This window comes from Girardinichthys multiradiatus, chromosome 17 (assembly GCF_021462225.1).
Source record: "Girardinichthys multiradiatus isolate DD_20200921_A chromosome 17, DD_fGirMul_XY1, whole genome shotgun sequence".
NCBI lineage: Eukaryota > Metazoa > Chordata > Actinopteri > Cyprinodontiformes > Goodeidae > Girardinichthys > Girardinichthys multiradiatus.
Genome location: NC_061809.1, coordinates 21,370,887 through 21,397,229, shown reverse-complemented (window position 1 = coordinate 21,397,229; position 26,343 = coordinate 21,370,887). Strand labels below are relative to the sequence as shown.

The 26,343-nt window shown below is 38.6% G+C and overlaps 2 protein-coding genes across 10 annotated transcripts in view; both read left to right on the top strand.

Moving 5' to 3' along the window:
* Positions 1-12,496, top strand: part of pacsin2 (protein kinase C and casein kinase substrate in neurons 2) — a 29,119-nt gene extending 16,623 nt beyond the window's left edge. The window contains exons 8-13 of one of the 4 annotated variants that reach the window (XM_047390130.1): positions 433-480; positions 2,919-3,049; positions 7,869-8,009; positions 8,990-9,171; positions 10,970-11,106; positions 11,210-12,496. In XM_047390130.1, coding sequence (XP_047246086.1) covers positions 433-480; positions 2,919-3,049; positions 7,869-8,009; positions 8,990-9,171; positions 10,970-11,082 — 615 coding nt within the window. In that variant the 3' untranslated portion in view covers positions 11,083-11,106; positions 11,210-12,496. Of the gene's footprint in view, positions 1-432; positions 481-2,918; positions 3,050-7,868; positions 8,010-8,989; positions 9,172-10,969; positions 11,117-11,209 lie in introns of all 4 variants that reach the window. The other 3 variants (XM_047390129.1, XM_047390132.1, XM_047390131.1) reach the window with 3 other exon arrangements.
* Positions 12,497-13,664: 1,168 nt separating this feature from the next.
* On the top strand, positions 13,665-25,572 carry arfgap3 (ADP-ribosylation factor GTPase activating protein 3). Of its 6 annotated transcripts, none has more exons than XR_007042119.1 (18): positions 13,665-13,845; positions 14,414-14,532; positions 15,562-15,634; positions 15,744-15,875; positions 15,989-16,069; positions 16,977-17,070; positions 17,158-17,217; positions 17,316-17,362; positions 18,569-18,723; positions 18,821-18,952; positions 19,046-19,171; positions 19,818-19,973; positions 21,494-21,620; positions 21,813-21,900; positions 22,666-22,790; positions 22,884-22,915; positions 23,457-23,511; positions 25,378-25,572. XR_007042119.1 is itself a non-coding variant. In XM_047390209.1 (17 exons), the coding sequence occupies exons 1-16, from the start codon at positions 13,777-13,779 to the stop codon at positions 22,899-22,901; spliced, it is 1,602 nt and encodes a 533-aa protein (XP_047246165.1). In that variant the 5' UTR covers positions 13,665-13,776; the 3' UTR covers positions 22,902-22,915; positions 23,457-25,572. The 6 variants fall into 6 exon arrangements, 2 of the variants coding, with proteins under 2 accessions (XP_047246165.1, XP_047246163.1); XR_007042118.1 differs by having other exon boundaries at positions 22,884-22,973; XR_007042116.1 differs by having other exon boundaries at positions 22,884-22,973; positions 23,457-25,572.
* The last annotated feature ends 771 nt before the right edge of the window (positions 25,573-26,343 follow it).

Here is a 26,343-nt window from a genome sequence, read left to right as displayed (position 1 = left end):
GAAGTGTATTCAATACATTTACACCAATTAACAGAAAACGAAATGCTGAAATGGTGATAAATAACCTTTTAAGTTCAGCAGTTTGTTCTGTAAATCTATCCTTTACATGGATCTGCAGCCTTTTATTATTGTTTTATTACTAAGGAATGTTGTTTAGCTGTAGGTGTTGTGGAGAAAGGCAAAGAAAACCTGCATGTGCATGCATTGGTGCAAATTATTTTGAGGGTTGAGGGTTTTTTGCAGACTTGACTCTAGATGTGAGGTGCCTTCCTTCACATATTCTTTCTACCTTCACCTTTGAAACCACTTTTTTAGAAAAGAATGAAAAACAGCATGTTTGTGTTGAGTCTTTCATTCATACTTACAGGATTGGACTGTGACGTACCCATTAATCCTAACCACATTTGCCTCCGTTTTCCTCATGTTTGACAGAATATGGACTGTGAACAACCTGGCTCCTTTAAGAGAAGGTCCATTGTAGTGAGTTCTGCATGGGAAGGGTATTCTCTTACAGCAGCTATGGGGGGGATTTCTATATTCCCTCTGACAATCCTAAAATACTTCCTATTAGTGTGTGTTTGATCTTGCTCTATTTGTATTTTGTGCTAAATTAAATGGTGATAAAAATATAAATTTATTAAATGGACCCACATCAGAGATTTCATAGCTTCATACCTTATTATATTTAAATGCCATGTTATCATTTTTACAAGTTTTCCTTTTTCATTGTATTCAGGCTTTTACCTTCAAAAGTGTAAAAGAAACACACAGAAATTGAAAACTGGCATTTGTACAGACCACCAAACGCAGGCACCAATGTGAAACTAAATGGCCACCCTGTACAAAAATAATGATGCCATAATCTACGTCTTGAATAAAGTTAATATAGTAAAAATTTGTCCAGTGAGGAAGAAGTCAGGAAATATGTTGTGTGTGGAGTAGCTTGTAAACTGATCACACCAGTCCTCTACCCAGAAATTTAAAATCAAATTTAAAAATACCAAATTTTAATTCTGGCAACATTCAGATAAAAGTTGTAATTTCATCTACAGTTTTGATCAGCATTGTTACTCTGATAGTGAAGTAAAACATGGTGGTAGTGAATGGAAGCAGCCAAAAGTCTCAGTCGTTCTGTATCTCTCCACCACGATGGCTCTTACTGTGATGCAGGCTAAAGTCAATGTTTATTATTCTGAAGGTTAGTGTGGTCCATTAGGATAAGTCTCAGAGATGTTCTTTAGACCCAGTTTTAGGAAATATTCATTTACAAAACAAACATGTTTTTCAACTCATAAAGTTCTCATTTATGAGGCCTTCATTCCGTTGATTCACATCTCCTGCTTAGCTTTTGGTTGTGGGCAAATATCTTGGTATTCCTTTTTTCTGCAGGTGAAGGAACTACTTTTGAGCAAATAATTGATTTTGTCTGCATTTTGCGCTCACATATGCATGCACAGCTTTGAACTCCCATGAATGTCTCTTCTTGAAAAAAGTTTCCTTATCTTGGACTCAAAGGGGTTTGTACTGCTGTGTGTGTGTGTGTGTGTGTGTGTGTGTGTGTGTGTGTGTGTGTGCGCGCAAAATATATTATCTGTCTTCCTATTCTGAAAGCATGTACAGGGGTCGGACAATGAAACTGAAACACCTGGTTTTGCGGCCAATACAGCGTCAATTCATCTTGGGAATGACATATACAAGTCCTGCTCAGTGGTCAGAGGGATTTTAAGCCATTCTTCTTGCAGGATAGTGGCCAGGTCACTACGTGATACTGGTGGAGGAAAACGTTTCCTGACTCGCTCCTCCAAAACACCTCAAAGTAGCTCAATAATATTTAGATCTGGTGACTGTGCAGGCCATGGGAGATGTTCAACTTCACTTTCATGTTCATCAAACCAATCTTTCACCAGTCTTGCTGTGTGTAATGGTGCATTGTCATCCTGATACACGGCACCGCCTTCAGGATACAATGTTTGAACCATTGGATGCACATGGTCCTCAAGAATGGTTCTGTAGTCCTTGGCAGTGACGCGCCCATCTAGCACAAGTATTGGGCCAAGGGAATGCCATGATATGACATCCCAAACCATCACTGATCCACCCCCATGCTTCACTCTGGGCATGCAACAGTCTGGGTGGTACGCTTCTTTGGGGCTTCTCCACACTGTAACTCTCCCGGATGTGGGGAAAACAGTAAAGGTGGACTCATCAGAGAACAATACATGTTTCACATTGTCCACAGCCCAAGATTTGCGCTCCTTGCACCATTGAAACCGACGTTTGGCATTGGCATGAGTGACCAAAGGTTTGGCCATAGCAGCCTGGCCGTGTATATTGACCCTGTGGAGCTCCTGACGGACAGTTCTGGTGGAAACAGGAGAGTTGAAGTGCTCATTTAATTCTGCCATGATTTGGGCAGCCGTGGTTTTATGTTTTTTGGATACAATCCGGGTTAGCACCCGAACATCCCTTTCAGACAGCTTCCTCTTGCGTCCGCAGTTAATCCTGTTGGATGTGGTTCGTCCTTCTTGGTGGTATGCTGACATTACCCTGGATACCATGGCTCTTGATACATCACAAAGACTTGCTGTCTTGGTCACAGATGCGCCAGCAAGACGTGCACCAACAATTTGTCCTCTTTTGAACTCTGGTATGTCATCCATAATGTTGTGTGCATTTCAATATTTTGTGCTAAACTGTGCTCTTACCCTGCTAATTGAACCTTCACACTCTGCTCTTACTGGTGCAATGTGCAATCAATGAAGACTGGCTACCAGGCTGGTCCAATTTAGCCATGAAACCTCCCACACTAAAATGACCGGTGTTTCAGTTTCATTGTCCAATTCCTGTATGTTTGCCAGCCATGGATAAAAGTCAGGTTCAGTGTTTGACTGTTGTCTGTGTTTGCACGTGTCTACCAGGACTGGTCCGTAGATCTGAACCGAACTCTCAGCAGGCGAGAGAAGAAGAAACCATCTGAGGGTGTTACACTGACAGCCATCAGTCAGACTGGGTCGGACCAGCCTGTTCAGCCTGCCAAGTCCAGCAGCAGGTATGCATCAGACAACTCGGTTTTGTTTCCTTTGGTCACCAAAACGCCCGCTCCACATCACATCCTCCTCTTAAAGACCGCATGTTAAATCTTAGATAAGAAAAGCACCAGGATGACGTTTCATTAAATTGGCGTTCCCATAGCAACAGCCAACATTTTGTTTGTGTTTGGGAAAAATAGTTCCCTGGGGTTCAGAAGTTTGTGGTACTTGTTGCCAAAACTAATGTGGAAGTATTTGGAGCAATAAAAGTACAGGGAAGGTCAAAGGTTTCATGTTTTCCGGTGGAACACTGAGCTCAAAGCTGAGTTACTACGCAGTCTGGAAAAATATGAGATCAAACCATTTTCAAGGTCTGGAAAAACTCTGTAATAAAGGAAATAGAGTATGGAAGGATATTTGTTTCCAGACATTCTCTTTCCTTTGTCAAATAGTTGTCCCTATTTGTCAGCCCATTATCCATCAATCCATTCATCTGTTTGCCCACAATTGTTTAGTACTCCACATTTTCTTTGATCCATCCGTTTGTCGATTCATCCATCTGTTCTTTTGTCCATCAGTCCATCCATCTGGCTTTTCTAGATTCCCTATTTAAATCCTGGCCACTTTAAAAATATCCTCCAGAAATTCATTGTGAACTTTTGTCTTTATACTGAAAAAAAATAAATAATTAGCTGAAAAAAAAACTGAGAACCTGAATTTTAAGCTTGGGGAAAAATGTGGAATTATGTTGTTTAATCCCTTTATTATATAGAAATTGCTATTTGACTCCTGTGAAGGTTTAAAGCCACTTAAAGTTTGATTGACAGTTTTTAATAACATGATATAATCCTTTTGACCACATTAGATAAGACTATTTGTCCTTGTAGAGGAATTTATTGTTAAAATGTTCAGGACATAACTCTATATCATGCAGAGATAAAAACTGTAGACGCCAATCATCAACTGATTCTAAATCACAGGATTCTGTCATTGCACAGATATGGGTTTCTTTGAAAGGCCTCTGCCAAAACCTTTAATGTTTGTATCTTGATTAGGTTTTCTTTAATCAAATCTATAGAATGTGGTGTGGGATCAGGAATCCTGCAGGAGTGTGTAGGGGAGTCAACAAAGGGAATTCCAGTCATTTAAAGCGTTTGACCTCTGATCTTTCATCCGACTCCCACCATTGTTAGTGTTTTCTAGCATCATTAGTGTCTCCACTCACACTAAATCCGAAGGAGTCTCACCTCAAATAGATTTCGTCTGTTTTTTTTCTTGAATGCAAAATAGAACAAAAAAACCATCTGGAAAAAGGCAGTAACTCTTCTCTCAGATCTTTTTTTCATAATGTAAAGATCTAATTTGTTTGTTGACTAAAACTCTCCAAAGTTACATCTCCCGCTCAGCCAGTGTTTGCTGTAATAACGGCTCAGGTTCCACTCGACGAGCAAACAAAGGCAGTTGCTTTGTTTTGGGCTTCACACTCAAAAGCAAACTGATAGCTACTGGTTTGCACGGTCCAATAATTCTGTAAACAGCAAGTAGAGACCTGTGTTTCCTCTGATAAAAGGTGGGGACGTTTGTAGGTTTTGCGCTTTGATGCAGAAATTCTAAGTGGTGGAAAATACACTGTTCACATGTTAGTTTTGTTAAGTTTCCTAAGCACTGTGTTCTTGGTGGGTGTTACTGCTTAATGTTAATTACCAGGTACAAGGACGGTGAGTTGTTAAACTTTGTTGAGCTAAAGCAATTTCCTAATTATGTTGATAATGTTTACTACTTTAAACAAATACAATATTTAGTTAGCCACTGAGTTCTGTTGGAGATGTCAAACAAGCTAATCCTTTATATGAAACTGGTTATCTAATTAAGATCATCTAAATGGTTTGGATCTTTTTTGGAAGGGTTAAAAGGCCTAAAGTCAAGATAATCCAGAGATAACGATAAAATATTCCCTAATGTACCACACCTGACTACACCAGTCTTATCATAACCAGTCATTGCAAATAGGCATTATGCATATTCTCTACATGCATACTTTTAAATCCGGTTTGCTGATTGATTTCAATGTGGGTCTATTTGTTGTGCCATTCAAGCTCTCTAAAATACTGCAGGGTTTAACTATGGCTGAAGATACTTGATCACAAAATGTAGTGAAGCAAAGAAAGCAGCAAAATGCTACAATCAGAAGCAAAACAGCACTCTGGAAAACATTTCAGCATATAAACGCCGACGTCATTTATCAAATATGTCCTGTTCTTGATGCTTACCTATTGGTTGAATGCTTTTGTGCATGTGACAGAGCATTTGAATCCATGCAGCGCTTGCATGTGTCTCTGGATTTAGATGACTAACTTTAGATGATGGATTTGCATCGTGCTGCAGCGCGTGTAGGAAGGTTACGCACTTGTTATTGGTATGAATGTCATGACCTTTGCCCTTTCAGTTATTCATTTCAGCTGTTCCTGTTCAGGGTTACTTGGTGATTAGATAAACAACTTGAAGGATTTTTAAAACCTCAGATCAGGTTTGAAAATAATACACACAGGGTGGTTAAATGTCCTTCAGCAAGTTGCACCTCAACTACAGGCTTTTTGTAACCAAGAATCTTCTGGCGTAATTGTTAGTGAATGTAAATTAGTTGGTTTCCTGGTATACAGGTCCTTCTCAAAATATTAGCATATTGTGATAAAGTTCATTATTTTCCATAATGTCATGATGAAAATTTAACATTCATATATTTTAGATTCATTGCACACTAACTGAAATATTTCAGGTCTTTTATTGTCTTAATACGGATGATTTTGGCATACAGCTCATGAAAACCCAAAATTCCTATCTCACAAAATTAGCATATTTCATCCGACCAATAAAAGAAAAGTGTTTTTAATACAAAAAGCGTCAACCTTAAAATAATCATGTACAGTTATGCACTCAATACTTGGTCGGGAATCCTTTTGCAGAAATGACTGCTTCAATGCGGCGTGGCATGGAGGCAATCAGCCTGTGGCACTGCTGAGGTCTTATGGAGGCCCAGGATGCTTCGATAGCGGCCTTTAGCTCATCCAGAGTGTTGGGTCTTGAGTCTCTCAACGTTCTCTTCAAAATATCCCACAGATTCTCTATGGGGTTCAGGTCAGGAGAGTTGGCAGGCCAATTGAGCACAGTGATACCATGGTCAGTAAACCATTTACCAGTGGTTTTGGCACTGTGAGCAGGTGCCAGGTCGTGCTGAAAAATGAAATCTTCATCTCCATAAAGCTTTTCAGCAGATGGAAGCATGAAGTGCTCCAAAATCTCCTGATAGCTAGCTGCATTGACCCTGCCCTTGATAAAACACAGTGGACCAACACCAGCAGCTGACACGGCACCCCAGACCATCACTGACTGTGGGTACTTGACACTGGACTTCTGGCATTTTGGCATTTCCTTCTCCCCAGTCTTCCTCCAGACTCTGGCACCTTGATTTCCGAATGACATGCAGAATTTGCTTTCATCCGAAAAAAGTACTTTGGACCACTGAGCAACAGTCCAGTGCTGCTTCTCTGTAGCCCAGGTCAGGCGCTTCTGCCGCTGTTTCTGGTTCAAAAGTGGCTTGACCTGGGGAATGCGGCACCTGTAGCCCATTTCCTGCACACGCCTGTGCACGGTGGCTCTGGATGTTTCTACTCCAGACTCAGTCCACTGCTTCCGCAGGTCCCCCAAGGTCTGGAATCGGCCCTTCTCCACAATCTTCCTCAGGGTCCGGTCACCTCTTCTCGTTGTGCAGCGTTTTCTGCCACACGTTTTCCTTCCCACAGACTTCCCACTGAGGTGCCTTGATACAGCACTCTGTGAACAGCCTATTCGTTCAGAAATTTCTTTCTGTGTCTTACCCTCTTGCTTGAGGGTGTCAATAGTGGCCTTCTGGACAGCAGTCAGGTCGGCAGTCTTACCCATGATTGGGGTTTTGAGTGATGAACCAGGCTGGGAGTTTTAAAGGCCTCAGGAATCTTTTGCAGGTGTTTAGAGTTAACTTGTTGATTCAGATGATTAGGTTCATAGCTCGTTTAGAGACCCTTTTAATGATATGCTAATTTTGTGAGATAGGAATTTTGGGTTTTCATGAGCTGTATGCCAAAATCATCCGTATTAAGACAATAAAAGACCTGAAATATTTCAGTTAGTGTGCAATGAATCTAAAATATATGAATGTTAAATTTTCATCATGACATTATGGAAAATAATGAACTTTATCACAATATGCTAATATTTTGAGAAGGACCTGTAGACCCGGCTTTTTGGCATGTTCTGGGAAATGTTTGAGACGGTTGAGTTTAGGGCCTTTGGTTATACTACTTCATGCCTCCCATAAACCAGTACTGATGTGTGACGGTACGTTGTCCTGATGAGACATAGAAACATCTAGCATTTGATTTAAAGTGAAGATGATTCATTTGGAGACGGCCCTCTGTTTTATCCACTCTGTGCAATGCACCAGTAGCGCTGGCAATAAAAACAGCCTCGCAGCATGATGTTGCCACCACCATGCTTGACAGTAGCAGTCTTCTTAGATCGACAAGCCTAATCTTGACTTCCCCAAACATACTTCTTTTCATCTGTCCTGTCTGACCATAAGTCTTCTCTCCAGCAAGCATTGCTGTTAATTGGTAATTGATGGAAGAATAACCTGAAAGGTGTGCATCATCAAGGTGTGCTAACATCAGAACTTCATATGTGGCTTTGTTACTTGACAAAAAGTTGGAGATTGTCTCTGTCCACAGGGGAAAGTACATCTCCAATGTGTGTTTTGTGCGTGCATGTTAACAACCCATCTCTCACTGTGCTCCATGTTATCAGCCTGACTGTGCCCACTAAAACAGAACCAGTGGGTACAAATCCATTTGAAGAAGATGAGGAGGAAGAGGAAGAGGAGGAGATGGCTGAGGAAGAGCAGACCACAGTCAACCACATCACTGTGAATAAAGAGAAAATAAAAACGTTGGTGAACAGCAGAAAACCCTCCGCCAACCCGCAGCCTCTATTTGCTCCATTTCCTTCTTTTACTCCTTAGATTGTCATTTATGCCGCGTCTCCTGCATCTCTTCCTTGGTTCCTTGTCTCCTGATTCTTTTGGTTTCCCCCTTTTTTCCCCCTCAGGTTTTAGGTTGTTGTGTTGCTCTGCATGGTCTCTGAATGGCAATGCACACAAAGTCGGTGTGTGTCTGTCCTTCACGCCTAACTGTTTCATGGTTTACAGAGTATTAAATGTCGTGATGCGCATGGAGGCGCATGTCTGCTGTGGGAAATGTCTTACAGTCAGATCTGATTCCTGCCATGTGTGCACACAGGTTTAGAGACCCGTTTCTTATTTTAGTTCATTTCCAATTGGCAAAGTAGCAAGCAAAACAATCAAAAGCTGCTATTGAGTACAAACCGGTCTGACTGTAAATCCCTTTTGTTGTGCATTTATGGTTTTCCAGCAAGTTCTTTCTGTTTAGGTAGCTCCCTCTGCTGGCTGTCAAAGTTAAACCTCCAATCATTCATTTGCAATGATGATTTATCTTGCTTGGTCTTTGTTTTTTCATGAACCTGCTGTTATGTCATGTTTTGTTCATTTTTTGGCTTACCTTCCATCAGTATTGTCAGCACCTTCTACTTGAAGCTGAATGATTCCTTCCATGCCTCTTAAAGGCATGGAAGGAATCATTTCTATTTCCATTTATCTTGAACCAAATGCTTCTTTTATTGTTTTTTTCACTCAATACACAAACTTTAAACTGGATTTGACTGAAACAAAATGTTTTCATGATAATATTCACCTGTTTGTGGCATTTAAGTTGCACTTTGGGCTTTTGTGTGGTTTGTTCTTGCTGGTGTATTTGTCTCATTTCAAACACTTGGAACTTTTATGCCTGGCATGCTGAACCTCCCCCAAAACAGACACCTGGTTAAGTGAGGTGTTTTGCCTGTCTCCCCAGTGCCAACAGCACCGAGAAGACTCCAGACTGGTCAGATGAGGACACAGCCGGGAACCCTTTTTCCGCCAACGGTGATGGCAATCCTTTTGAGGAAGAACCCGAGTCTCTGGTCATTTCTGTACCCGTCAAAGCCCTCTACGATTATGAAGGACAAGAGCAGGACGAGCTGAGCTTCAAAGCAGGTTTGCAACTTGAAGAATTACAACATACAGCCCCCTGGTAAGCTGTATAAAATAGAATTATCCTTTATTGTTCTTCAGTGGGGAAATGCAGGTGCGCCAGCAGCAAAGTTCAAGGCTAATTGAAAGCATGCAGATTCACACAAAGGTAAAAATGGAAAAGCAAAAAATAAGAAGGCAAATTTGCAACATAAGGAAAAAACTACTGTACAGTTATTAAAAATAGCACACTCAGATATTCCATCATGGACCCGAATTCAGACTTAAAGAACATCAATTTGACTTGTATACCTTCACTTAAGATCCAAAATGTTTACTGCAGTTCCTATTTTAAACAGTGGAAGACACTGTGTATCAAACAGTTTTTTTCAACAATTGGAAGCAGAAGAAGAGTCTCCAAGTTTAGCCCCATAACTCTTACCTTGTAGCAATTTTGGCACCAATTATTCCCTCTGTTTATATTGAACCCTGCACATGGATGTGAAAACAAGCGTGCTCTAAGTTTACCTTGCTACTCTTCCTGTTTGGCGAACGCCACTCATGCTTTGCGCAGGCCGTTACAGAAATGTAGATGTGCACAACTGGCTGAAACGACGAAACACGCCCCATGCAGACAGGGTTCGCGCTTCTGCCACCAGACGCTGTTTGTCAGGACAGAAACAGCAGGGGTTGGGCTTCCTATAACATCTCACAAGGTTGGGGCATAAAAAGACAGGGATCTTTAAATGATACCGATTGTAGTCGATTCTGATCGGTATTAACATCTTTCAATGTAATAACTCCCTCAAACATCTCTTTATTTCCAGCCTTCCTGCCTTAAGCAGTAATTCATTTTAGGAGCGCCCTGTAAGAACAGTTGCTGTAAAACGTTTCCTATTTAAAAACAAAGACGAAATTATCACATTGATGGCAGTCAGTCTCCCTGACATCTGCTGGAATCAGTTCCCGGTCAGTTTCCCCTTTTCACCACCTAGGGCAGGTACAAATTTACATCCGATTGCCGAAGGCTCCATCATGGATGTTGTTCGACACAGTGGAGCAAAAATAAACAGCAGCCGATGAAATCTAGGTGCCAGTACAACCTCGCATGGCCTGCAGATATGCCTCCATACAAATATTCAAATTTTCTTTAAGTTGCTTATTACATCTTTTAACTTCATTTTAAACACCGTAGTTACTTCCATGCTGGGATGTGCTGTGAGCATGACCTAGTTGCATTTGGTATGGTGTGTTTTACTAACTAGAAAAACTTGTTTTTTGGGTGTTTTTTTTTTTTTGGTTGTTTTTTCCAACCGCCCGCTCGTGTGACGCCAGACACCAGCCATGTTCTTGGTAGATCTCCGATATTTAGCTCACCACATTTTTATTTAGGATTTCCTAGTATTGGGCATGAGGTGCTTTTCCAAATATTCCTTTTTTTGGTTTTCTCAAATCCTGCCTTTATTTATGAAAATATCAGTCTTGTTCTCATCTGACCAAAGTTCCAGGTAAAAGTCCCACTAGATTATTGCCAACTCCAAATATTTTTGTTTGTGCTGGTAGGACACAAAAGCCCCTTTTTTTTTTTTTATGGCATCACTCCCAAAAAGCCATGTAGATACAGTTTAGTGGTTGGTATGGGGATTTGGTTTTCCCACGTTGTGAGGAGTGGCTTGGAGAAATTTATGCCTCCGTCACATTTTTATAGTAGGAAAATGTGTAGTTATTTATTAGCCCACCCTCCACCTGCCTCACCCCACTTTTGTTTCTGCAAATAATTTTTTCTTTCTAATAATATTTATTTTCTTTTAAACATTTTCAGGTGATGAATTTACAAAAATTGGAGAAGAGGATGATCAAGGCTGGTGCAAAGGCCGACTCAAGGATGGGAAAATGGGTCTCTATCCTGCCAATTATGTGGAAGACCTCCAGTAAAGAGCTTTGCCATATGCAACAAATGTGAAGAAAGGTTTAATGAAAATTAGCTTGATTTTTCTCCTTTATAAATGAATACATAAGATTGGTCTACAGTTTATGTGATGATCACTGTTGCTTCCAACAGAATGGCTTTGGTGTTACCACGTGTCGAAAGAAGAGGCTGACCACGTTACCAGATGGGACCAGGCTGATCGTGGAGAACAGCTGCTATCAGTCTAAGATGTTACAAAAAATCACATTAATGCTGTTACAAAAGAGCTATTCAAATCTGTATTAGATGGGATTCAATGAAATGTGTGTTAATAGATGTGTAAATATGAATATATATATATATATATTGTTAAAACAAAACACTGGGATGACAACCTGCCTTGTGACGTCAAATGCAGCCTTAATATTTAAACCTTTTTTAATTCATTAAGGGGGACTTTTAGTTCATATTGATAATAGAATCCAGTCCATGAATATATCATAAATTTCTCTACATAATATCGACCCCTATGTCTATCCTTTTTAAATTTGCTCTTACATTTTGTTTGTTTTGCTTATTATAAGAAAATATTTTGAGCTAATGAGCCTCATCCTTTCATCATCTTCATTCCTTCTTTAAGGTTTCAGGTTATTGCAGATGAATGTATATTCAGTGATTGTATTTTTTTGACATATTGACTGCTCAAATTAAGAAATGCAAGATATTTCCAACCACTGACCTTTTGTTTTCCTTAAGCATTTGTTCTGATGACGTACACACAGATTGCATAATTTTGTAGTTCATGCAACACTGAATGTTTTGCTCACTTGAATCCTCCTGTTTTAGTTCTTCTCCAGTTCAATATTTTAGTGCTTGTTTTAGCAATAAAAGCACATGCAAGCCAACTGTTGCAGACATGGATATGTATAAATGCTGGGATTAAGCATAATGCAACAGATTAAGCATTGCAAAGAAATGACATGTTTGGAAATGGATTCATTTATGAAGCCACAAGTGCTCATGTTCTACTCTTGTTATAATGCTGTAATTTAAATACTTTTGTACATCAAATTATTGTTTTACGGCCGTTACTGTGTTATATTTGTAAATAGGTTTGTTTTTCAGACCATTCACATTCTGATACATGAGTAATTTCTAATTTCCTCCTAAAATCTTTGACATGAATTTATAAATATATATATTTCTAACAACCCTAATGCACATTTTGATGATTTTCTCTTTCTTCAGAAATATACTTCATCCTGTTCATAACTTCTACATACCTGACATTGAATTAGATGTCCTTTTTTTCTCTCTTTAAAACTGTTGTGAAATGTTTTCAGGGTGGGCTGCTGTCAGTCGGCAGTAACAGCTGTACTTGCACATTGGATGTTTGTAAATGTTGTATCACAACATAATAAATAGATATATTCAGCAAAAGACTTGCCTTTTATTGTAAGTATAGGTATGTTTACACCCTCTTCCCACATTCATCTAACAACATTTAACACTAATGTATCACTTATAGAAATGAAAATCAGTAGTAAAACGTATTTTTCAGTTCTTAGGTTTTAATTAGTTATATGAGCAGAAGAAATCATCTGGTTCTAACTTTTGTAGTCTAAACATGTTTAAACTAACCAATTAACTCAATGTCACTATGTGGCAGCATTCTGACAAGTAAATTTGGTCCTTTTTAGTTTGAAATATTTTAACATTTAATGTGCTAACTGCATGGTTTGTATTTTGCTTTTTATTTAAGACAGGTTTATAGTAAACAATATACTATTTGTTAGTTTTGTGCTTATTTCGTGCTTTGTGCCTTTTATTTAAACCCATTTATGACAATAATTTTACAAGTCCTCTCAGTCCTGAGTCGTCTTTGAGATAACATATCTCATGATGAGTTATCCTCCTTGATTGAGCTATCCCATGATAATGGGATTCTATTTCATAATATTACCAATTTTTAGGTGAGTGAAAATTGTGTATGAGATTGTAGGTGCATTATAAGATTATGAGTAGGCTAAGTCTAATAATTATACAAATAACTTTTTTAATGAGATTATATTTTATAGTTATAAGTTAGCTAAGTCAATTTTCTAATTATAATGAGAAAGTATCTCATAATTAGGAAGTAGTTAAATCACAACTATTGATCTCATAACAGGGCTGGATCTCATATTTATAAGTTAAGACAGGTCATAACTATAAGAGCTTATGTGTAATTTATGAAATTGCTAAGTCAAAATTTTAAAAAAGTATATTGAGACAGTGTTGCATTTCTATCTGATTAGGTTAGAATTATGAATATCTCATAATGAGGTAGCTAAATCAACATGATGAAGATCTCATTGTTGAGGAATAATCTTGAATAATTACAGGATTGTTTTTCCTCATTAGGAAACAATATCTGATACATATGTGATATAAATTGTCTTTTTACCAGCACAATGACGGAAACGTGTTTTCCGTTGGAAGAAAAATCACTAAAATAACTCCGAAAACGGTTCTAGACCTTGCTTTTCCGGCAAACTACATTACCCAGGAACCTTTTCAACAACAACACAACCACGGGCTTTGCTCAGCCAATCAGAGTTGCGTCCTGGTATTCTCCAACTGACGTGTCGTATTGGATTGTTGTTGGGAGAAGCACGGTGGTTGTTTAGATGCCATTTCTTTAACTAGCCGACAGGTTCTACCACCAGACAGTTGAAACGATGGCGGAACCCAGCAGGCAGGACATTTCTGCCATTTTCAAGCGACTGCGCTCCTTTCCTACGAATAAGGTGAGTTTTTATGGACGGGAGACGTTGGGGTGTCTTTAACGAGGAAGTCAGCTGAAGCAGATATCTGACACGTCGCACTTTGTTAAAAAATGTCTGTGTTGGCTCGTTTTAACCAGCTTAATTCAGCTATTTCCCGCTTTCTGTCATGTTGAATAAGTCTATTTGAAGGAAACATTGTCTCAAGACATCTTATTTTTGTTCTTCCTACATTTTAGACGGAATTAGCGGGTTTTTAAAAGTTAATTTCTCTAACCATATGTAGCGCAAGCTAAAATGGACACTGGTCTTATCAGTTTTGTTCGGAGTTTACGGCATTTAGTCCACACTAACTACTGAAACACGTCTCTTCTGGCGTCATTAATGAAAAGGAAGCTTGTAGAGGTTTAGTGTGTGCTACTTTAAGGCGAAATTCAGACCCAGTAATCAACAGCTCTTTGAATATATGCAACATGTACTTCAGACCCTCACAGCTGTTTGACACCGAATCATAGTGTTGGCCTATTGATTTGAAATATGAAATCAGATATTGCTAAATTCCTGTGTGTCCTTTTTGCTCTTTGATCCTCAGGTTTGCTTCGACTGTGCAGCTAAAAACCCCAGCTGGGCCAGCATCACCCACGGGGTGTTCCTCTGCATAGACTGCTCTGGGACTCACCGGTCTTTGGGAGTGCACCTGTCCTTTATTAGGTAAGACATTTTCCTCTTTGCAGAATAGCTTAAAGTGTGTCAGATTGGATGGAGAGCATCTGTGAACAGCGATTTTTCAGGTCACGTATCCCACTTTGATTTAGGTCTGGACTTTGACTAGACCATTCTAACATGCTTTGATCTCAGCCATTCCATTGTAGTTCTGGCTGTTTGTTTAGGGTCATTGTCATGCTGCAAGGTCAACCTTTACCCCAGTCTCAAGGTTTTTGTCACATTTAAAAGGTTTTAATCCAGGATGGCCCTGCACATAGGTTCAGTTATGTCCCAATCAACTCTGACCAGCTTCCCTGTCCCTGAAACCACCACTTCTTTGTTTTAGAGTTGGGATAGTGTGTTCAGGGTGTTGTGCAGTGTTAGTTTTTTTTGCTGCCTGTAGTATTTTGCATGTAGTCCAAAAAGTACATGTTTGTTCCGTCTTACCAAAGCCCGTTCTTCTATACGTAGTTATGGCTTTGTTTAAGCAAAGGCTTTCCCTCAGATCACTCTACTATAAATACCAGAATTTGGTTTTAAGGGCACACATTTATTCATCATGTGCAAGAGTCCAGATCTGCATGTTGCTCTTTAATACTTTGACCAAAGTAAGGAATAAGGAATGCTTTTAAACATAGTGTAAATGGGAAAGGCGTGTTTTTGCAGTTCCTCTGTGTGTTTCGGCAGTGTCTACATAGAGTTGCCACAAGAAATTAAACCCCAGATACGTAAATGTTCTGTGGCACTAAATTAAAAAAAATATATTGTCATAAGTGTCAAATTTAGGGATTTTTTTTTTTACGCTAGCAGACCGCTAGTTAAAACTGAGCGATCAGCGTTTTTGCTGTCTTTAATGATTTGTAGAAAAGCTGCATCAAAAAGCAGATATACATTTAAAAAATAAGCCTTTTTATGAATCAGTGAGAAACATACCTGTCAGAAATCACAAATGGAAAGGGGTGTGGTTATTAGTGATTAAGGTGTTCTTGTCATCACACTCATACCAGGTAATTCTATGTCTGCTCTGTTACACAGGTCCACTGAGCTGGATTTCAACTGGTCATGGTTCCAACTTAGATGTATGCAAGTTGGAGGCAATGCCAGTGCTGTGAGTACCAAAGGATGAAACCTAATTGTATTTCAAATTCCGGCACACCATCAGAAACATGTTGATGTCTTGTTTCTTCTCTGTGTTTGTTTTGAATCCACTTTGACAGATTGCATTTTTCAATCAACATGGGTGCACAGCTAGTGCCGCTAATGCCAAATACAACAGCCGTTCTGCCCAGCTGTACAGGGAGAAGATCAAAAATTTAGCCACACAAGCTACCAGACGTCATGGCACTGAGGTGAAGCAATCCTAAATCAAATCTGTTGCTTCCCGTGTAATTTCCTTTGCTTATCAAACTCTTGTCTAAGTGTTCAGATCTCTGAATTAGTTTCTCTTCTCTTTTCACTATAGTTGTGGCTAGATAGTCAGGGTCCTCTTTCTCCAACATCACCAGAGGACAAGCAGGTGGACTTCTTCAGTCTGCTTTCGCAGGTAAAGGAGCTTTAGGTACAGAAACATTGAGAAGATACCCTTGTATCATTCATTTCATTCTTAATGTCATATTATGCATAACGTTCTCACTAGGTCTATCAGCTCTAAGTATATTGCTTCGTGTGTAGTGTCATAGTATAAAATATCAGTGAGAAACACTTATGCAAGTCCTTGGGTTCTCGACACTAGACTGCTTGAAGAGTCCTCTTTTTGACACAATGACAAATAGGTTTGGTCCTTTAATGGCAACCATACCATGCCTGTAGTGTGGCCATGATGAGGTTTCTTTCTTAGCTGGGGTCAGTAAGATCATTCATCCTTCAAAGTTTGGGTAATCAGCCCATGCAGCTGCTACCAGGGTAAGCTACAACCCCAATGAACTACCACAGTCCCACCGTGGAGGTTTTGCACATGCTCAAAACACTCGGGGAACTCTTGTGTTCTATCAAGCGTACGAAGGGGTAAATTCTGTTTTTAATGCGCTCCAGAGGACCTCTCCATGACCTTGAAGAGACCCTCCAAGTTCTGGTTGATTTTTAATGTTGTGGAATGGTCTTTGACAGGATGGCCCCCTTAACACTGTACTTTTTGGTTTATTCTATGCTGTTTTTCATACTTTAAATAATGTATCCATTTTGCTATTTATGGTGCCTTAAAACGTGACTTCGACGTATTTCTTTTTGATGTTACAATACGGTACAGAACTGTAGATTTACAGGCACTGTATTTTTTTCGTGATATATTTATTGTAGATTTTGGAGTTGTCTCTCAGTGGAAGTAATTACTTAACTAAACTGCAGTTAACTGGGTTACCAGTTAAGAAATCTCCATATGCACAGTTACATCCTGTACATGCTGACACTATCCATTTAAGGGAAATAAGTATGTTAATCTTTCTGTTTTCCAGGATGTACCAGAAAATCTGAACATGGCCAAAATGAGTCTCAGCACCTGCTCCTCAGAAAAGCCTTCAACCCTGGAAAAAGATGAAGATAGAAATGGTGTCTGTTGTCACAGATGCGTAATAAAATATGGCTCTGCGATAAAAAAAAAAATTATGACTAATCCAACTTGCGTTCTGATTTCAGGAAATTCAGAAGAAGGTCCAAATGTAGAATTACTAAGTGTTTCCCCAAAAGCAAACCCAGGTTTGTTTAAAGTCTGTATCTTAAAAACCATTTACTTGAAGTATTCAAGTAGATTTTAAACGTAATAATTGTGAAACGTTTTCCTTTTTCATTTCCAGAGCCTTCATCACTTCTAAAAAAGAAGCCAGCTGCTGCCAAGAAAACGGTAAATGTAGAGACAGGATTGGAAACACATTCTGTAATCATGCCTGTTGACAATACACTGTGTAAACATATAGCACCAAAGGTTAATGACTACCCAAAGTAATAAACCATAAATATTGTTGCAGTTCATCAAGTATAATTAAAGCCACCATCAGAGACGTTAACTCGTGTGAACACTTGATGGCCGTTCATGTGGGCTAGAAGGGGCTGTTTTACTATATTTTAGCAATCTATATAAATCTGCGAGGTGTATGAATACATTTGGGCTTAACTGAAAATGCACTGCTAAAAGTCAAAAAGGGTAATTTCAAAGATTTATTTGGCCCATAACATGGATCACTAACACAATATAGTTAGAAATAAAAATAATAAAACAAAACTGATAAAGACAAATGAGAAATGATCAAACTTAGAATGAAATAAAACTCCCGGTTTGATCAGGTGCTGGTTTGAGTTGTCAAAGTAGCTGATCCAGGTTTGTTCATAAGCTAAAGACTGTGAAATGGCCCTTTATCCTACTACTGATATGGAAGGTTGCTTTGTCACTGTGTTCTTTCAGGACTTTGGATTCATACAGATAATAAAAACAAATTATGTATTTTTTTTTTTTAAACCAAAATGTTCCAAAACCTAATGGAAAAATCTAAAAATGTTTTTTTTTTTTTTGCAGTATTCTGAGAGGCATTTGAAGCCAGTTAAGAGTCTGAATAGGAAGCAAGTTGATTTTATTGGCTTTTATTTGTTTTTGTTTTTATCTGCCCCAAGAACACTTTAACTTCGCCGTGCTCAATAAAATAAGGCCTCATTTTAGCTGCAGGGTTTTAATATGTAAACTCCAGATAAAGTGAACATAGATGATATCAGCCATGCACAAAGCTGCCTGTGAACGAGAAAGTGATACATTTGCTTACATGTCCTGCTTTCCAGTGACTTGGGTATCTAAGCTTTCACTCGGGTTTGGGTTCTGCATTTAGTGAAATAATAGTTTTTGTTACGGAACTAGATTTCAGTGCTAATTGCAAAGTGTATTCACCAGGTCATTTTTTTAAGTAGGTCACATAGATCTCTGTTAGCACCTTTGTTTTTTTAAATATATGAAGAAATTCTCAGAGCCACTCTGAAAAGAGACTTGTTTGCACAGATGTTGAATTTAGTTGCGATACGGCACGGGACTGAGCTTTCTTACAGTAAATGTCTCTGCCTGTAGCTGGCTTCTAAGAAAGGCGGACTGGGTGCTCAGAAGGTCAGCAGCAAGAGTTTCTCTGAGTTGGAGAAGGCGGCTCAGGCTGCGGACAAACTCAGAGAGAAAGAAGAGAGCTCTGGCGCCGGTGCCAAGAGGAATATCACACCCGAGGAGTCCATGTGAGAACACTACCTGAATTAACGAACTGCATTTAAACGTATCACTCTCTGCCTCCCTTTTAATGTGTGTTCTGACCTTTCTTACTGTTTTGTTAAGTGCTCCGTCCATGCGTCTGGCCTATAAAGATTTAGAGCAGCAGAGGAAAATTGAGGAGCAGAAGCTGAAGGGATTGGAGGGGAAGAAGAAGGAGCAAGCTGAAAGACTGGGCATGGGTCTAGGCATCAGGAGGTACGATGATGTAGAGCCAGTTTCAGCAAAACTCTTTTGGTTTCTTTGTTTCTTGTTCTCATTTTGATTCTCTCTCTGTTCTTCTCTCTGCAGCGGAGTTTCTCACTCTGTTATGTCAGATATGCACACCATCCAACAGGAGACTCCGCTTGGAGCCAAGACCACCAAAGGCCGGAGATTTACTGAGGAAGATGAGTATGAAGGGACATTTAGCTCAAGGTTAGTTCAATATATTTAAACTCAGTTTTAGATTTATACTGGCATTGTTATTGGTACTTCAGTTGGTTTTATATATTTTTGAAATTATGCCATTTATTTTAGTTATTGCTAAAGGTCTTCCCTCCCGCTCAGTGTTGCAGTTACCACAAATAAACTCATCTGCATTGCATCGTGTTGCTTTTCTTGATTAGTTGGAAAGAATTATAGATTATGTTTACCGATATCCAATCAGTTATCTCTTTCAATAAATTCTGCAATGGCTTAGCTGTAGTTGAAGCAACTCACACGAAGCACTGGTGGAATTTATGATGGGTTTAAAAGAAAAAAGTCACTTATACCAGATGTTTTCTAGTTTACAAGAATGCTGCAATGGTGCAGTTGGAGTAATTTTGGGTTTTGGTCTGGGTGTGGAAGAATAACATGGTAACCAACACACAGACATGCAGATTTTAACACTGACTATATTAAAAACTTTACAAAAAATAAATCAAAAGTCTAATACCAGTTTTACTATTAATGTGCTTTTTGTAATGTCCCTTTCCATGCGTTATGGTTGTGTTGACATGCCAGAATAAAATCTTTTGAGTAAATTTAATGTTGAAGCAACTTTCTATTTAATGAGTCTGAAATGATTGTTTTTATTTAGGACGCTGTCACGGTTTGAGGATCAGACAGACCCCTCTGATGGTTTCTCTGTGCGGTGGGGAGGTGATGGTGGCAACGGAGGAGGATGGATGAAGGAGAGCAAGAAACCAGAGTCAGACTTCTTCTTGTCCTCCGCCATGTCTTCATTTGATGACAGGTAAGATATTGTTTATTGGTGCTGGTTATTTTGCCCCTTCACCAGCCCATCCACTTGGATGTTAGGGTAAGTTTATATACAGCACCATTCATACACAGGGTAATTCAAAGTACTTTACAGAAAAAAGAAGCCTATATAAAAGAATTCAAGTATTTAAGGATCTCATAAAAGAAAAAATCATTACAATCAAAAATTAACAGTATTTTAATGATGATATGATTATGATAGACCCGATAAAGCTGTATAACTGTTACATTGTCACATTAAAGTAATCTGCGTGAAATGATAAAAAATAAATAAAAAACAAAAACGTAAATAAACTAAATACTAATAACGTTTATATTAATATATATGCAAGAATGTCTTGTGTTTTATATGTCTAAAATGATCCACTGAGATAATTATCTGGACCACAGCCCAGCCAGAACTTATAAAATAAGGCTCAGGGGTTCTGATGTGAAGAGGTGTGGCAGGAGAAGCAGAGAGGATGGATGGTGAAGCTCCAAAGTTTGCCTGAAGAAGTTACAATTTTGGGCTTTATGATGAAGTTTTTGTCTTATCCATGGCAATAACAAGGACAAGGACTTAAAAGCGCAAAACCGCGGACCTATGACCTTTGAAGTTAGTTTTAGGTTGGATATTCTGATTACTGCTGCTCTCTGCCTGCTCCCTCCTTCTGCAGACTCTGGTTCCCTTAAGGACCGTCAATAAATGTTTGAACCAAACACATTGTTTCATGGAGGTTTGTTTTGTCTGTTTTGGAGGAAATGTTTGTCCCTCTGAACAGCTGATTTTATGTGTGATCAGCTGATTAAGGATGTTATTAAATACAGCGCTCTGCCTGTGTGTAATTCAGAAACCAGATGTGTCTTTTTTCTTTTCTCTCAGCCCTCAGGCATGGTTTATGATCTGTAAATGGTAAAATGACCCGCTCTTGAGTTTTATTAACTTTTCCCTGCACTGTCTCAATGAAAACCTTCTCATTTCTCCTGGTCCCACGGCCAATCGGCGAACAGCAGTCTGTTCATGTCACATGTAGTCTCCATTTAGCCCCGGTCGTACCTGCTCAGGAGCAGGGCTGGCAGCCAGTGAGAAACGCGAGCCGAGTAGGGCCAAATCGAGCCAGTGGAAAAGGGGCAATATTGATGGCTGAACTGTACCAGGGTAGTTTAGAGGGAAACAGTGAGAATGCATAGGTATTAAATGAGGGTGCAAATTGGTTTTGTATCGTATCGTGTTAAACAGAAAATAATTTCAAGTTTCTGAATTGTATGACTTGAATTTTAATTTCACGTCAGCATTAAGTGTAAAAATGTAATATTTTCGTTATTGTAAAAACATTGCAAATATACTCATGTCAAAATGTATCAACCCTTCAAATTTTGTTATGCAAAAATGAATATATAGAAAGTTTTCATTTGTATAGCTGTATGATGCACTTGTGGAACCTACATTTCTGTTATTTATTTATTTGTTGTTATTGCTGTTGCTCTGTGGTTTATGTAATTTTCTGTCAACAGGCCGGTTTCCAGGAAAAAAGCTGACTTGGCACCCGTCTCGGATTCTGGAGAAGCTCGGAAAAAGTTTGGAAATGAAGTCAAAGCCATCTCTTCCGACATGTATTTTGGAAAACAAGACAACTCTGAGGTACACAGTCACAAAATATGAGCACAAACTGGCATTTTGTGATCATGAAATGAATGTACTTCTTTCCACAAGGTGAAATAATAGGAATGCTGGAGAGGGACAGTTATATAACATTTACGCAACCTGACATTTAAACATATTTCCAGTTAATAAAGTGGTCATTCAAAAAATAAGAAAACTTTTTCACTTCAGTATGAAACCAGGACCCGACTGGAGAGATTTGCAGGGAGTGCTGCAATAAGTTCAGCTGACCTTTTTGATGAACCAAAGAAAGAAACTGGTAAGAAACTATTTTTTTGGTTAATTTATATAAATGCATATTTTAGCTTCTGCAAGTAAGGAAGTTATTACTTTATAAATTAAAGAAAAGTTTTTTGTGATTTTTAAACATTTTCCATTTTTATCGTGTTTCCGGGCTTCTACCCTACAATAGTTATATTTTCTCCATGTGTAAAGTTGAGAAATATGTCAAAAAGCATGATGCAGTAGGAATATGAAAGTAGTGATAAAAGGACAAATGTTGTCCGAGAGCAGTAGCTTGGGCACCTTACAAACCAGCACCCTACTCAGGGATTTAAAAGCTCTTTATGGTGAGCTGAGTCAGCCTGTAATTATTCACAGTGGGGAATGAACACATTCAGATATATTTAGTTTCTGCATCCATGTCTTTTAACAACTGCATCAAGCCTTGTAGTGGTTGCGGCAAGCACAGCAGCAGTGAATGGAAGCAGCTGAAAGTCTCTTTTCAACACTAGATCAGTTTGTGATTTTAAAAACCTTGTCTTGCCGCTCAAACTCTGAATCTGTCCACAGTTAGATTTATTAAGGAAATGTTAATTACAGCTACAGGTGGTGGTTGGGAAGAGTTACAAATGTAATACAATACTTAAATAAGGACTTCTAAAACATTTGGAAGAGAGAGAGTGTCATAAGAGCTGAGTTTTACATTAAAATGACCTCGGTTTGTATCGGAAGATCTTCCTCTTGACCTCTTCTCTTGCAACGCCAGTGATTCCCGTGTCAGACTCTAGTTTCACCTTCACAGGGAGTTCATATCGTCTGAGCAACGTGCTGCCCAGCGCTCCTGACATGTCGCAGCTTAAACTCGGCGTGCGCTCAGTTGCAGGGAAGCTGTCGGTCATGGCTAGTGGCGTAGTCAACACTATTCAGGTCAGTCAAACACTTGACATACTGGGAGTAAAATCCAAAATATCTACATGTATATTTTCTTAATGACTTCATTACCTTCTGCTTCTTTTTCAGGACCACTACAATTCCTAAGTGACGATGTGGATGTAAATATAATTTCCGAAGAACTCTCACCTTTTAAAGAGACATCGATGCTCGTAGCAAGTCTGCACATTTACCACAAAATTACCCTTTGTATATTTTTGGTATTAATTGATGTGTGCAAATATAAAACATATGAGATGATTTCTGTTGAATTTACAGACTTGAATATCAAATTCTCTGCTTTAAGGTTTCTGGGCTTATGTATTTAGAAGTGCTGTAATTAGCAGATTGAGTAGCTTTGTGGTGTCATGAAGAAGGCGTTTCTAGTGTTTCTTTCTTTATTTATGTGATCAAATCCACACTAGTGTCATTTTTTGTTAATTGGGTGATCTTATAGTTTTTCATGCTGCAACATATTTATCCTGTGTTGATTCACAAAAGCTTGAAAGTGTCCTTTCAGTCCCCAAAGTGCACTTAGGTCTGCATCCTTACAGAGCAGACCAAAAGATGGCAGAAACCTTATGGGACCAGATAGTTTTCCTGATGTAAGTTGTGAAAAGCTATTAGTGATGCTTTCATTTTCTGTGTATGCTTTGTGTTTAGGTCATACGATGAAGTTACAAAAAGAAGTGTTTGATGAAGCTTTCGTACAGTGCTGGTGAGAGGTTTTCTAACAATCAACATGGGCGTGATTGCCATTTTCATTTTGGACTTTTAAGGATTTGGTTAAACTGTTCTTTTTTCACAGTGAAATTTTTAGGCAACAAACAGCTTTAATGATTTATACAATTTAGAATTGGAAAACAAGATTGAATTTTCTTAAAGGGTTCTAAATTGTAAATAGAGGCTTATATATACATACTAGACTGCTCTTTTTGGAGAATTGTTAGCATTCATTTAAATTGGTTGGTTTCCTCGGACGGACCCGGCTTTTAAACCTAATCCATAGTTAGTGTTGAGGTCAGGACCGTTGCAGAAGCCTAGTATTAGTCTGCTTCATCCATTTAAGGACCTGTTGGAATACCTGGTTGTGATAAACTTTCAGCTATGCTTAAAAGCCAGATCAGTGCCTGGGTGCCAAATAATTCAAATGATCGCTTCTTTCAAGAATTGTCCAATATCCAGCCTGCAACTCCTTAAGGGACATTTATCCAATTATAAGTGGGGGTTTATGTATAGTTCTGACTCTGCATGATTTAGAGAAAATCCTCAATAGATTCAAAATTGCACAACCGATTTTAGTGTATTAAAAATTGTTTAATATAACCATTTCACTGATAAAAATGTAAGTTAAATGCATCTTTAAAAACTGCAATATGATGATATTTATGCTCATGTTGGATGTATGTAAACATCTGGTCAGCACTCTCAGTGCAGTCAGGTGGGTAGCTCAGACAAATGGCATGAAAGGGCACAAAAAAAACTCTACTTTGTAGTAAGACTAAATGTTTTCTTGTCTGAATTTTGTCACCAAAGAGAATCATTATATGTTTTGTTTATTTTCAATAATTTAAAAAAGACTTCAGTCATTGGTTGGCTCCATGATTTAAACAACTTGTTCCAGACCAGTACGAAACCAGTCTTGCTTCATTGCACTATTTAATGTTTTGTTTTTTTTCTTTAGTTCCGATATATAGGCTGACTATTGCCACTACTGTCATATTTAGAGTTATTAGTATTAAACAGGTGCCTTTAATTCTCTTAAGGTTGGATTTTGGTGAAAATTCCCATTTGGAAATCTGTGGTGAATTTACAAAATTCTTCAGTAGAAAATTGTCTAATTGTAATTTTGTTATCTTTGTTTCTTCTGAAGCTTCATGTCTGCTGTGTTATAAATATAGACAGCCCCATTTTGAAAACTTTTACCTTTTTAGTTACTTCACTCATCTCAAAATACCTGGATGTTATATTTGGCATGCAAACGGGGTTAGATCACTCATCATGTTGCAATACAATAGTTGCTGGTAAAAGTCATCCATCCAGGCATCCTTGTAGCTTCCTTTCTGTCAGAGCAGCAGTTATTCACTAATTACTGCTTAGGAAAATTTAAAGCAGGTTTCCAAAATGACCATTTGCCAATTTCATGGAATCCTTGTGAAGTAAGTCTGGTATTCATGATCATTTTACCACCCTCGGTGCCCAATGCTACACACACCTCCTAGATGTCCATTATCCATTACTTGACTGGTCAGAGCTATTTTCTGCAGTTTTACAGAATTATTCAGACTCTGAACAGGGTCTTAACTCTACTCGGTGTCTTCTGTTTAATTTCCCTGGCGGTTGATTCAACACGTTTCATAGAAATCAGGAAAAGTCAAAGAATTTTACACCGTTAACATTTGTTTGTGCTATCACAATACCCGTTTACTCAAAATTTTTTTAAAATTTGCACATGGCAGCTTTGGCGCCTCTGAATTAATGATGCATTTATGTTTGCTTTGTCTGTTTTTGTAAGATTGTCTGTCCCTTTGTGCTTGATTACACATACATGTTATTTTGTTTATTTTGCATGTTCCCTATGTAGCTTATACAAGACCCGTCCTGAAGATGGAACCATGGATTTTTCAGTAATGGCTGTGTAGTACAGTGTTGTAAAGAACTTTTGGTTTTCATTTACATATAAAATAAAGCTACCGATAATCATGTTTTGTCTATTTTTTGACACAGAATGTAAGCAGGAACTCCACAACTGTGCCAAAATAAATTGTTTACGCCTTAACTGTTGTCTTACAATCTCTAATTAGCTACATTCATCTTTTGATCATCTCTGGCCAACTTCACTCTCTCTGCTGGAGGAAAGCATCCCCACAGCACCATGCTACCACCACCAGGTTTCATGTTAAGGATGGAGGGTTCAGGGGGGATGTTTGTAACATGACAAAATTAAATGTTCAAGGCAAATGTTCATTAAATATTTAGACCTTTTGGCACTATAGCTTCCATTGTATTTTCTTGACCCTTTTTAAGGCTCTTCAAATTACCATTTATGACCTTAACTTGTGGATTTGGGAAAGAAATCGAATGCTGCAGCTTCTTCCAAGTTATTATGGGGCTCTGATTATGATGCTCTTTGCCTTGGATGGTGATGTCTTTGTGGGTTTGCAGCTGTGTCATACTCTTTCCATTTTGAAGTAATAGACTGAAAAGAGCTCTGGGACATGTTTAAAGCTTCAGACATTGTTTCATAACCCAACCATGCTTTAAACCTCTCCATTTGAACCCTTCTGTGTTCCTTGGTCATCATGACGTTGTTTTTCTCTATAGCCTCTAACTGCTGTATTTATACTGAGATTGAATTATATTCGTGTAGAACGATTTGCAGGACTTTGTGTTTGTTTGTACTATAAAACCCCAACAATGCATCCCACAGAAGTTTATGGTAGTATTGTATGACTCCAGGGCTCAATCTGCATTTGTTTGTTTTTTTCTGTAACTTTACAGCCTTTGCAAGTAAGAATTATCAATAGGAAATAAATTATTGTCCAAAACA

Excerpts from the sequence above, each read along its gene's own strand:
- arfgap3 (XM_047390209.1), top strand. The coding sequence starts at position 13,777 with ATGGCGGAACCCAGCAGGCAGGACATTTCTGCCATTTTCAAGCGACTG. Across the intron at positions 13,846-14,413 it reads GCTCCTTTCCTACGAATAAG|GTTTGCTTCGACTGTGCAGC; the intron begins GTGAGTTTTTAT and ends TTTGATCCTCAG. Across the intron at positions 17,363-18,568 it reads CAGCTGCTGCCAAGAAAACG|CTGGCTTCTAAGAAAGGCGG; the intron begins GTAAATGTAGAG and ends CTCTGCCTGTAG.